The sequence below is a fragment of the Pongo pygmaeus genome, chromosome 20 (genome assembly GCF_028885625.2).
Source record: "Pongo pygmaeus isolate AG05252 chromosome 20, NHGRI_mPonPyg2-v2.0_pri, whole genome shotgun sequence".
Classification (NCBI taxonomy): domain Eukaryota; kingdom Metazoa; phylum Chordata; class Mammalia; order Primates; family Hominidae; genus Pongo; species Pongo pygmaeus.
Genome location: NC_072393.2, coordinates 52,498,697 through 52,509,137, shown reverse-complemented (window position 1 = coordinate 52,509,137; position 10,441 = coordinate 52,498,697). Strand labels below are relative to the sequence as shown.

At 50.6% G+C, this 10,441-nt stretch overlaps 1 protein-coding gene across 5 annotated transcripts; it reads left to right on the top strand.

The window, feature by feature from the left end:
* The first annotated feature begins 1,592 nt into the window (after window positions 1–1,592).
* Window positions 1,593–7,716, top strand: PNMA8A (PNMA family member 8A). Of its 5 annotated transcripts, XM_054466292.1 has the most exons (4): window positions 1,593–1,697; window positions 2,616–2,958; window positions 3,181–4,547; window positions 5,626–7,716. In XM_054466292.1, exons 3-4 carry the CDS (start codon window positions 3,260–3,262, stop codon window positions 5,640–5,642), a joined length of 1,305 nt encoding a protein of 434 aa, XP_054322267.1. In that variant the 5' UTR covers window positions 1,593–1,697; window positions 2,616–2,958; window positions 3,181–3,259; the 3' UTR covers window positions 5,643–7,716. The 5 variants fall into 5 exon arrangements, with proteins under 5 accessions (XP_054322267.1, XP_063513292.1, XP_054322263.1 ...); XM_063657222.1 differs by lacking the exon at window positions 1,593–1,697 and having other exon boundaries at window positions 2,732–2,958; window positions 3,181–4,342; XM_054466288.2 differs by lacking the exon at window positions 1,593–1,697 and having other exon boundaries at window positions 2,736–2,958; window positions 3,181–4,714.
* The last annotated feature ends 2,725 nt before the right edge of the window (window positions 7,717–10,441 follow it).

The window sequence follows — 10,441 nt, the reverse complement described above, 5'->3', positions numbered from 1 at the left end:
AAGGCAGGGACTGGAAGGAAGTTTCATAGGGGCATGCTAGAGGGGGCTACATGCAGAAAGAGGTCATTGTGCCCATGGGGGATTGTGATTAGCCATCTCTCAGAAAAATTGTTCATTGTTCTTCCCAACCTGGAATGGTGTGAACCCGGGAGGTGGGGCTTGCAGTGAGCCGAGATCGCGCCACTGCACTCCAGCCTGGGCGACAGAGTGAGACTCTGTCTCAAAAAAAAAAAGAAAAAAAAAAAAAAGAGTGTTCCAGTGAATGAGGAAGAAGTTGCATGCCCTTCTGTAACATAGTCTGAAAAGCCACATAGCTTCCCTTCCACTAAACTCCACTGGTTAAAGTAGTCACAAGTCTGCTCAGATTCAGGAGGAGAGGACATAGATCCTCACTTCTCAATAGAAGTGTCAGAGAATTTATGGCTATGTTTTTAAACCACTGCCTAAAAATATACACTCATTCTTCCACTGATACTTAGAATTTCAACATATAAAGCACATGAGATTTAAAGACTTTAATCATAGCTAGAGTGTTTATTGGAATATTCAGGTGTGAATTATGTGAATAATCAGAGGTTAACGATTTGAATGACACAACTTTTTAGCACAAAATATGATGGGAACTTGGGCAATCACACAAGTATTGATGATGCCCAAATTTAGGGATGCCAGAGATGACCGTGAAATGAACATTTGGCTATTTGGCCTTGTAAATGTCAATTTCAAAAAAATGAACCCAAAGAACAGATTTTGGTTGAATACAAGGCCCAAATTGTACTTTCATGCATCTTTCAGATGAGATCCCCCCGAATCTTCAAAACTTCCAAATCAGGAAGATTTTTTATTAGAATTCCTATTACAGAGAAAATAAATAAGCTCAGAGGGCTCAAATTATTTGTCTAAGATCACACAGCCAGGAAGGGGCATTGGTAGGTGGATCAGTGAGGGCCTGGCAAAAAACAAACAAACAAAAAAAAACAGATGGCCAGTCCAACCGAGTCTCATACGAGTGCTTAATTAATTTATTTTTTTTGAGACAGGGTCTCACTCTGTTGCCCAGGCTGGAGTGCAGTGGTGCCATCTTGGCTCACTGCAACCTCTGCCTCCTGGGTTCAAGCAATCCTCCCACCTCAGCCTCCCGAATAGCTGAGACCACAGTGACCGCTATCACACCTGGCTAATTTTTTGCGTTTTTGGTAGGGACTGGGTTTTGCCATGTTGCCCAGGATGGTCTCAAACTCCCCAGCTCAAGTGATCCGCCCTCCTCAGCCTCCCAAAGTGTTGGCATTACATGCGTGAGCCACAGCGCTGAGCTTTAATAAACTATTAACAAAGTTCTTGCTCATGGGCAGCAAGGTTGAGGTAGGAGGCCCAGGGGACTCCGCTGAGGACCACATTGAAGACTGGCCAAAACCTGGAAAAGGCACCGAAAGCCTCTCTCCATAAGACATGCCTGCCAGCACCATGACAGTTTACCATTGCCATGGCAACACCCGTAAGTTACTGCCAATTTGCTAATTCTGAAAACCCACCCCTTAATTAGCATGTCATTAAAAGTGGGTATAAATGTGACTGCCGCCTTGCCCCGAGGTGCTATTCTCAGCACACTGCCTAGAAGGTAGCCCTCCTTGTTAGGTTTTGGAGGGAAGGTGAGGGTTAAAGACACACAGACAGAAGGCGGCTCAACAGCAACCCAGGTATACTGAAGACACCTGTGGAAGCGGGGAACCAGCCTAATGCCAGAGCCCACCGCTGCTTATAGGCTGGGGGTACTTATAGTTATGGGTGGGAGGGGTCTGAGCAGTATGGCTTGCTGCCCAGCAGGATATTGATAAGATGGTTCCATGATGAGGCGGTTCTGGCCCTTGTTCTGGTGGAATGTGGTGTTCTCTGCACTTTCTCCCATCAGAATATGATAGGGATGTTTCTTCAGCTGGGCATTTGCCCGATAGGGTATGATAATGTTTCTTTAGTTGGGCCTTTGTCCGCCTTGTGGTCAGGTGATTAGGCAGTATGTTTCTCATTGGCTCGAACCCCCGTGGAATATTTTACTTTGACCAAGATCTGCAAAATAGTCGGGGGCTTACAGAATGGTTGCAGTTTGGACTAACACTTCTCTGTAGGGGCAGTCACTGAGCTGTAACATTACCCCCTGCCTGGAGGATGCCAAGAACCTGCCCTGAATCATGTTGAGGAAACAAGAACAGGCGAGGCATTATCCTCATGCTAGAAGGGGTCGGGGAGGAGAGTAAGAAATTTCTAGAAGTTTCTGGAAATTCCTGGAAGAACCCAGCAGCTTGTAGTAGAGAAGGCTACAAGCCCAACAGGAGCTGTACCTTTTGTTGGGGGAACCCAAGAATATTAAAGCCTCGTTTTCCTCCTTTCTTGATTTCTAGTGTCTCCCAAGAGTTGCGTTGGGTGAATCCAACAGGTGGGGCAGAGGATAATAGAGTCAGTGGGTGCAGCCATAAATGTTGGCGCTTCTCACCGACCTAATCCCCGTTCGCGAGGCCCACTTGGGTGGAAAGAGGGCCTCCGTGGAGGCGCCACTGCAGTGTATCCAGACCCCTTTGCTCTGCGACCTGAACAGGCCACCCTTGCACCCGGCTCCCTAGGTCCAGTTGCAGCGCCGGCGCGCAGGCCTGGCTCAGTCCCAGCAACCCACGCCCGGTTGCCATGGAGACGTCGGCACCTGCGCAGCCCAAGACCCCCGAGCGGCGGTGCGGGAGCCAGTGCGCAGGCGCGCGCTGCGACGCCAACCTAGGCTTCTCGCAGCTAACGGGATCGAGGCTGGACGCCGCGTGACCCGCCTGGGCCGGAGCGGGGGCGGACGGCGCCTTCTTGGCCTTTTCTGCCTCTAGCAGCGGCGCCGGGGTAGCCGGAGCCAGCGACTGGGAAACGGCTGCATCCCGCTGCCTCTCCTTGGCCTGGCTGGGTGGTCGGAGGCTGGTCTGCCAAGTAAGTCCCGGCCGGGCAGGCGGAGCGTCAGGCCCGGGGGAGGGTCCGAGGGCCTTTTGCGGCAGATTCCGGGACACGTGTGAGCACCGGGGCCTGGGCTGGGGAGGAGGGTGTTGGGAAAGCGCGAGGCCTCCTGCAGGCCAGCCGCGGAGGGGGTAGCTAGGATCTGTGAGCTTGGCCATCTTCCTGGGAACCTGACCTCGGTCCCTTGTCACCTTGCAGGATTATTGTTTGGGGACCGCTGCAGCCCACGTCCACCTGATAGACTATTTACTACACGTAGTAGGGTCAGAGCCGCTAAATGTCCAAGACCATGGCGATGAACCTTCTGGAGGATTGGTGCAGGGGAATGGAAGTGGACATCCACAGGTCCTTATTGGTCACAGGTATCCCAGAGGACTGTGGGCAGGCAGAAATTGAGGAGACCTTGAATGGGGTCCTCGCCCCACTGGGCCCGTACCGCGTGCTCAACAAGATTTTTGTGAGGGAAGAGAATGTTAAAGCTGCCCTCATTGAGGTTGGTGAAGGTGTGAATCTGAGCACCATCCCCCGTGAATTCCCAGGAAGGGGTGGTGTCTGGAGAGTGGTCTGTAGAGACCCTACCCAGGATGCTGAGTTTTTAAAAAATCTGAATGAATTCCTGGATGCCGAGGGGCGCACCTGGGAGGATGTGGTCCGCCTGCTCCAGCTCAACCACCCCACCCTGTCCCAGAACCAGCATCAGCCCCCAGAGAACTGGGCAGAAGCTCTGGGGGTGCTCCTGGGAGCGGTGGTGCAGATCATCTTCTGCATGGATGCCGAGATCCGCAGCCGGGAGGAAGCCAGGGCCCAGGAGGCCGCTGAATTCGAGGAGATGGCAGCCTGGGCTTTAGCAGCAGGGAAGAAGGTGAAGAAAGAACCGGGGCTTGCAGCAGAGGTGGGTTCTGCCCCCAACAACTGGAATGCCACGGAAGACCAGCATGACCCTCCCAAACCTTTGGTTCGCAGGGCTGGAGCTAAGTCTCGCTCCAGGAGAAAGAAGCAGAAGAAGAACCCCAAGCAGGAAGCAGTGCCCTGGAAAAAACCCAAAGGCATCAATTCCAACAGCACAGCCAACTTGGAGGATCCTGAGGTGGGTGATGCTGAAAGCATGGCGATCTCAGAGCCGATCAAGGGCAGCAGAAAGCCCTGTGTGAAGCAGGAGGAGTTGGCTTTGAAGAAGCCCATGGCGAAATGTGCCTGGAAGGGTCCCAGAGAGCCACCTCAGGATGCCCAGGCAGAAGCCGAGAGCCCAGGAGGTGCCTCTGAGTCAGACCAAGATGGTGGCCATGAAAGCCCGCCAAAGAAGAAGGCCATGGCCTGGGTTTCTGCCAAGAACCCCGCCCCCATGAGGAAGAAGAAGAAGGTGAGCTTGGGCCCTGTCTCTTACGTCTTGGTTGACTCAGAAGATGGCAGGAAGAAGCCGGTGATGCCAAAGAAAGGGCCGGGCTCAAGAAGGGAGGCATCAGTTCAGAAGGCCCCTCAAGGCCAGCAGCCTGCCGAGGCAACAGCCTCAACCTCTAGGGGTCCGAAGGCCAAGCCAGAAGGCTCTCCTCGGCGTGCCACCAATGGTGAGAATGACAGCAGAAGTGACTGGGCTCGTGCCAGCAAGTGGATGAGGCAGGAGGAGCAGGAGTGGCAGGTGGGGCAGAGGAGCCCGAGGAGGTGGTGGGTCAAGCGGGTGATGAGGAGGACCCTGGTGCATGGCAGGAGGTGGATGACACACCAGTTGAGGAGGGTAAGAGCCCAGACCGCCCTTCCGGGAGCCCCTGAAGGCCAATGCTGGGGACATCTGGTGGGCAGGAGGCGGCAGAGCAAACCCACAATGAGTGTCGCTGTGGTCATTTGCCACTCCATCTGACCCATCTTCCTTGATGAGAATGTAATGGTTTGGGCCCAGACTTGGTGGCTCACGCCTGTAATCCCAGCACTTTGGGAAGCCAAGGTGGGCAGATCGCCTGAGGTCAGGAGTTCAAGACCAGCCTGGCCAACATGGTGAAACCCCATCTCTACTAAAAATACAAAAAATTAGCCGGGTGTGGTGGCACACGCCTGTAATCCCTGCTACTTGGGTGGCTGAGGCAGGAGAATCTCTTGAACCGGGGAGGCGGAGGTTGCAGTGATCCTAGATTGTGCCACTGTCCTCCAGCCTGGGTGACAAGAGTGAGACTCTGTGTCCAAAAAAAAAAAAAGAGGATTTAATGATTTGGGAGGCCAAGGTGGACAGATCACCTGAGGTCAGGAGAGATCACCTGAGGTCAGGAGTTCGAGACCAGCCTGGCCAATATGGTGAAACCCCATCTCTACTAAAAATACAGAAATTAGCTGGGCATGGTGGTTTGTGCCTGTAATTCCAGCTGCTGGGAAGGCCGAGGCATGAGAATTGCTTGAACCTGGGAGGTGGAGGTTGCAGGGAGCCAAGATCACACTGCTGCACTCCAGCCTGGGTGATAGAGTGAGACCCTGAAAAAAAATTAATACTTTGGAGTTATGGTGTTTGCAGGGTATGTGGCTTTAAGGGTGAAGTTTTCTAGAGACCTGGCTGGGGAATAGAAATGTTCAGGGACCCAGAAATTTCTTGGAAGTAATGCATTTCCTAATGACAGCTCTCTGCTTCCCTTCTTGATCTGTTCTCTCATTTATTTGCAGAATCCAGAAAGGTTTGATCTGGGAGACCACCCATACTGAGGAGTTGAAAGAACAAGGAAGAAGTTCCAAGTCAACCAAGTTTTCTCTTGTCACTGAATAAAATAAGACTTTGGACTCTCTTAGGGCCCCTGTTGATAGAGATCTGGCTCTGAGGTAAACGATAGGTGAGGTCTCGGGTGGGAGGGAGTTGGGGAAGGGAGGTGGATCTCTATGCCCTTTTCTCTACCAGGCCTGTCATTTCACCGCCTTCTCTACTCACCTTCCCTTCGGAGGCAGGAGAGTTGGTAAGAGGATTGGGAAAATTCTAGAACATTCATTCCCCTTTATGCATGAGCAGGGTCACTGTTACACTCATCTGTGTTCAGCTTTTCTCCCCCACGCCTCGCTCCCTCTTCGGAATGGTCAGCGACCTCTGCAGGCCCTGGTGTTTGGAAGAGCTGGGTGGCCCTGCCATATTCTCCCTCCCGCCTTCCTCTCGTGTAACCAGCGGGGTAAGTTAAGCCAGGACCTTCACTGCAAACCTGGTTTCATTGCTCCTTCAGTCTCCAGCTTCCATCCTCCAGTTATCTAGCCAGGAGGTCCCAAGAGTTAGTTTTAGGGAAAAAGAATGTCTGCCTAGACCTCGAAGTCTTTTGAGTTTTAGAGTTTGTTAGTAAAAATGGCACTTTGATTCCCATTTGGGATGAGCCCTCTCAGGAATCCTGTGGGGAAGGGGGGTGATTATATGGAAGGACGCAGGCATTCCTAGGTCCCCAGCTCTAATTCCATCCATCTACCCAACTGTCACCATCTTTGCACCAAACTGTCACCATCTTTGCAGCAGAAGGTTATTACATTATAGTAAGAGGGGAAAAAAATATTTTAAAACTTAGCTGTTGGCCGGGCGCGGTGGCTCACGCCTGTAATCCCAGCACTTTGGGAGGCCGAGGCAGATGGATCACGAGGTCAGGAGTTTGAGACTAGCTTGACCAACATGGTGAAACCCCATCTCTACAAAAATTAGCTGGGCGTGGTGGCGCGTGCCTGTAATCCCAGCTACTCAGGAGGCTGAGGCGGATGAATTGCTTGAATCCAGGAGGCGGAGGTTGCAATGAGCCGAGATTGCGCCACAGCACTCCAGCCTGGGCAGCAGAGTGAGACTCTCTCTCAAAAAAAAAAAACAAAACAAAACTTGGCTGTTAATGTCTGCCCTCTGAATTCAGACACACTATATTATATTAGACCACACCACCATGTGTCATTGTGTGTGTGTGTGTTTGCGTGCGCATGTGTAGAGGAGAGGGCAGGGTCCCTGAGATAATGGTTTCCAAACTGTATCGTAGCCGTCCACAAAGATGTAATCCGAATCTATTTTTTTCACGTGTTTAAAAAACTGAAAAGTGACTACTCAGATATGTTGGAAGTCACATTGAAGACTACCAGAATCTTACCTTGTGTTCATAGGTTAACTTGTTTTTGTACACGTCTTGAGTTAGTTATTTCTGGCATCTCTTTGCTTAAAATTGAGTTTCTCGTAAATGTGACTGATGAGCGAGGTTAGAAGTGGAAGAAATTCCTGTGCATGTCCTATAATCTGACACCCTGAAAGCAAGCTTCCTTTCGTCATTCACATGCTCTTGTTCTGCCGTGACTCTTCAGTTGTATGGTAGTAAGTAAATGTATTAACATGGTGAACAGTAGTAATATTCTATCATAGAGTATTAGCCCTTGCAAGTTTTCAGGGCGTCTTTTCCGACTTCAGTTTTTGTGATAAAGAATGTGAACAGTTGTTAGATGTTCTCAGTGATTCAACTTTAAAACAAATTTCTCGTGATGATTCATCTCAAAATCCTGAGTGAGTCTGACTGAAAAATATGAGAGAAAAGAGAGTGGTTTCCGTTTGCAGCTACACAGCTGTGTGCATCGAAGTTCTCCTGGGGTGTGTGCCAAGCGAAACCCAGGGGTGAATTGGATTCTTGAAGAGACCAAAGCCTGCAACTGTCCAGCTTCTAATTTCAAAACGGGTCCATTAGGTCTTCATTGTGTTAACAAGTTGACACCATGACTAGTAAATGTAAACGTGTATGTATAAAATAAAGTTTAGCAAATTAAGTGTCCTGTTAAGGCTCTTTTGTAGGTGGGGATTGCATGGACTATTAAATTTGAGGAAAGGGTTCCCCTTTCAAACAGTGCCCCCAGCCAGATGTGACTGGTTATCAGATACGGGTTCAAGCTTTGAGAATTGTTAATGATCCATGAGAAAAGAAGCCGTTTGTCCTCTTTGCGAATGGCTTTCCACTGATGTGGAAGGATGTCCCACAGATCTTGGGGTTTCTAGAATAGGTATCTGGTGACGCAAATTACCTCAAAGTACCAGTTTATTTTTTTATAAACAGCTGGAAGATGAAAACCTTTCCCTCCCTTCCTATTCCCTCACACAGAAGCCAAGGTCTTCTTTTTTTTGAGATGGAGTTTTGCTCTGTCACCCAGGTGGGAGTGCAGTGGCACAATCTCAGCCCACTGCAGCTTCTACCTCCTGGGCTGAAGTGATCTGCCCACCTCGGCCTCCCAAAGTGTTGGGATTACAGGTGTAAGCCACCGTGCCAAGCCAGAAGCTGAGGTCTTTTAGCTAAAAATATAGTTTTCTTCTGGCCCTCCCCTGCCCCTCCCGAGGAACTCCTGAACCAGGGTGGCCACGACGTCCGTCACTTGGAATCTGTTCAAGGTACCATTTCGTGGCCGTACCTGCTGATTGAGGATCTCTTGGGGGTTGTACGTAGTTATCTGCATCTTAAACAGTTTCTCTTGAGATTTTTTTTTTTTTTTTTTGAGACGGAGTCTTGCTCTGTCGCCCAAGCTGGAGTGCAGTTTCACAATCTCAGCTCACTGCAACCTCCGCCTTCTGGGTTCAAGCGATTCTCCTGCGTCAGCCTCCCGAGTAGCTGGGACTACAGGGGTGTGCCACCACGCCCAGCTAATATTTTTGTATTTTTTTTTTTAGTAGAGATGAGGTTTCACCATGTTGGCCAGGATGGCCTCGATCTCTGATCTCCTGACCTCGTGATCCGCCCACCTCAGCCTCCCAAAGTACTGGGATTACAGGTGTAAGCCACTGCACTCAGCCAAGAATTCTATTAATAATACAGGTTGGAGAGCATCAGGTGAAATAATTCAGACTTGGGGAAAGGGAAGTGTCCTTAGGGGCCCAGGTTGGGGTTTTGTGAAAGTGAATGGAGATTGTGAGGAAAGATGCGAAAGAGACCAAAAGGGAAGCTGGGATTTGAGGACATGGAGCTCATTAGGAACTGCCGTGTACTCATAGAAGCATCTGGATGAAGGTCTATTTATTGGGTGCCCCCACACCCCCACAATGGGAAAAGCCCTATTTGGCCAAGATGTTTAAGTACCTCCCACAATAATAGTCACTCACACTGGTTACACCCAGGCTGTCAGTAGAGTATGAAAGGCCTACGTGCCTTAAAAATGGGGGGAATCCAAGGCTGGAGCACATGAAAGCTGTCTTCAAGGAAACCTCATCGCCCCGGGTGGAGGTGTTCTGTTCAGGGGTGCGTCTGGGGAGAGGCTGGCCCAGAGTGTTTGCAGGAAGATGGAGAGCTGTGGATGCCACCAGCAGGGCTCGAGGGCAAAGTGTCCTGGTCGCCCATGCAGTCATTCAAGCAAGGTTCATTGAGAATCTGCTGTATGACAGCCAGGAGCAAGACAAAGAGTCCTGGCTTCTGGAGCCTGACGTTCGAGTGAGGACAGACCTTATATAGACACAGGTGGAGGGGCGGGGAGCTCTGCCATGAAAAATAAAACAGGAAGAGAGGCAGTCAAGGTGTGTGCAGGAGCGGCTGGCTGTCGCTTACAGTGGTTGGGGGAGCCTCTCTGGGAACTCGATGTCTGAACAGACCTGAAGGGGTGATGGGTGAGACAAGCAGTTGGCCAAGGACGGCCTCCTGGGCAGAGGGAACAGTCATTGTGGAGGGAGGCTCTAATCTGTTTCAGAAGGTGAGTAAGGCCGGGCGCAGTGGCTCATGCCTGTAATCCCAGCACTTTGGGAGGCCAAGGCGGGCAGATCACCTGAGGTCAGGAGTTCAAGACCAGCCTGGCCAACATGGTAAAACGCTGTTTCTACTAAAAATACAAAAAGATTAGCCAGGTGTGATGGCGCGTGCCTGTGGTCCCAGCTACTTGGGAGGCTGAGGCAGGAGAATTGCTTGAACCCGGGAGGTTGAGACTGCAGTGAGCTGAGATCACGCCACTGCACTCCAGCCTGGGCGACAGAGCAAGACTCTGTCTAAAAATAAATAAATAAAATGAAAAAGCAAGGAGGAGGTGAGGAGCAGAGGCCAGGGGACTTTGGAGGCTGGTGTGCAAAGCCCCACAGGTGTGGCCAGGATGGATTCTGGCTTTAATCTGAGAGATGAGAGCTGTGGGAGGGTGCTGAGTACAGCGTCAGGATCCTACGTAGGTTGTTTCCAGGCTCCCCCTGGAAGCCTGGTGGGGAACAGACTGCAGAGGGTGAGGTGGCAGCTGGGAGCCTTAGGGAGATGACCATGGCTGGAGCCGAGAGGCCCAAGAAAAAGCCGCCCATTTGGGGATCTGGTTAGCAGAGCTGCCAAGGAGAAAGATGTGGGTTGTGTTGATTTACTTATTCATTTATTCCTTTTTTTTACATTTTCATTTTTTAGGTAAAATAAAACATTTATATACAGTGAAATGGACAGATCTTAAGTGAACAGTCTGGTAAGTTTGGACATAGGCAGGCACCTGTGTAACCCACCCCTGCAACAAGTTACAGAACAATATCATCATCCTAGAAAGCCTCCCTGTG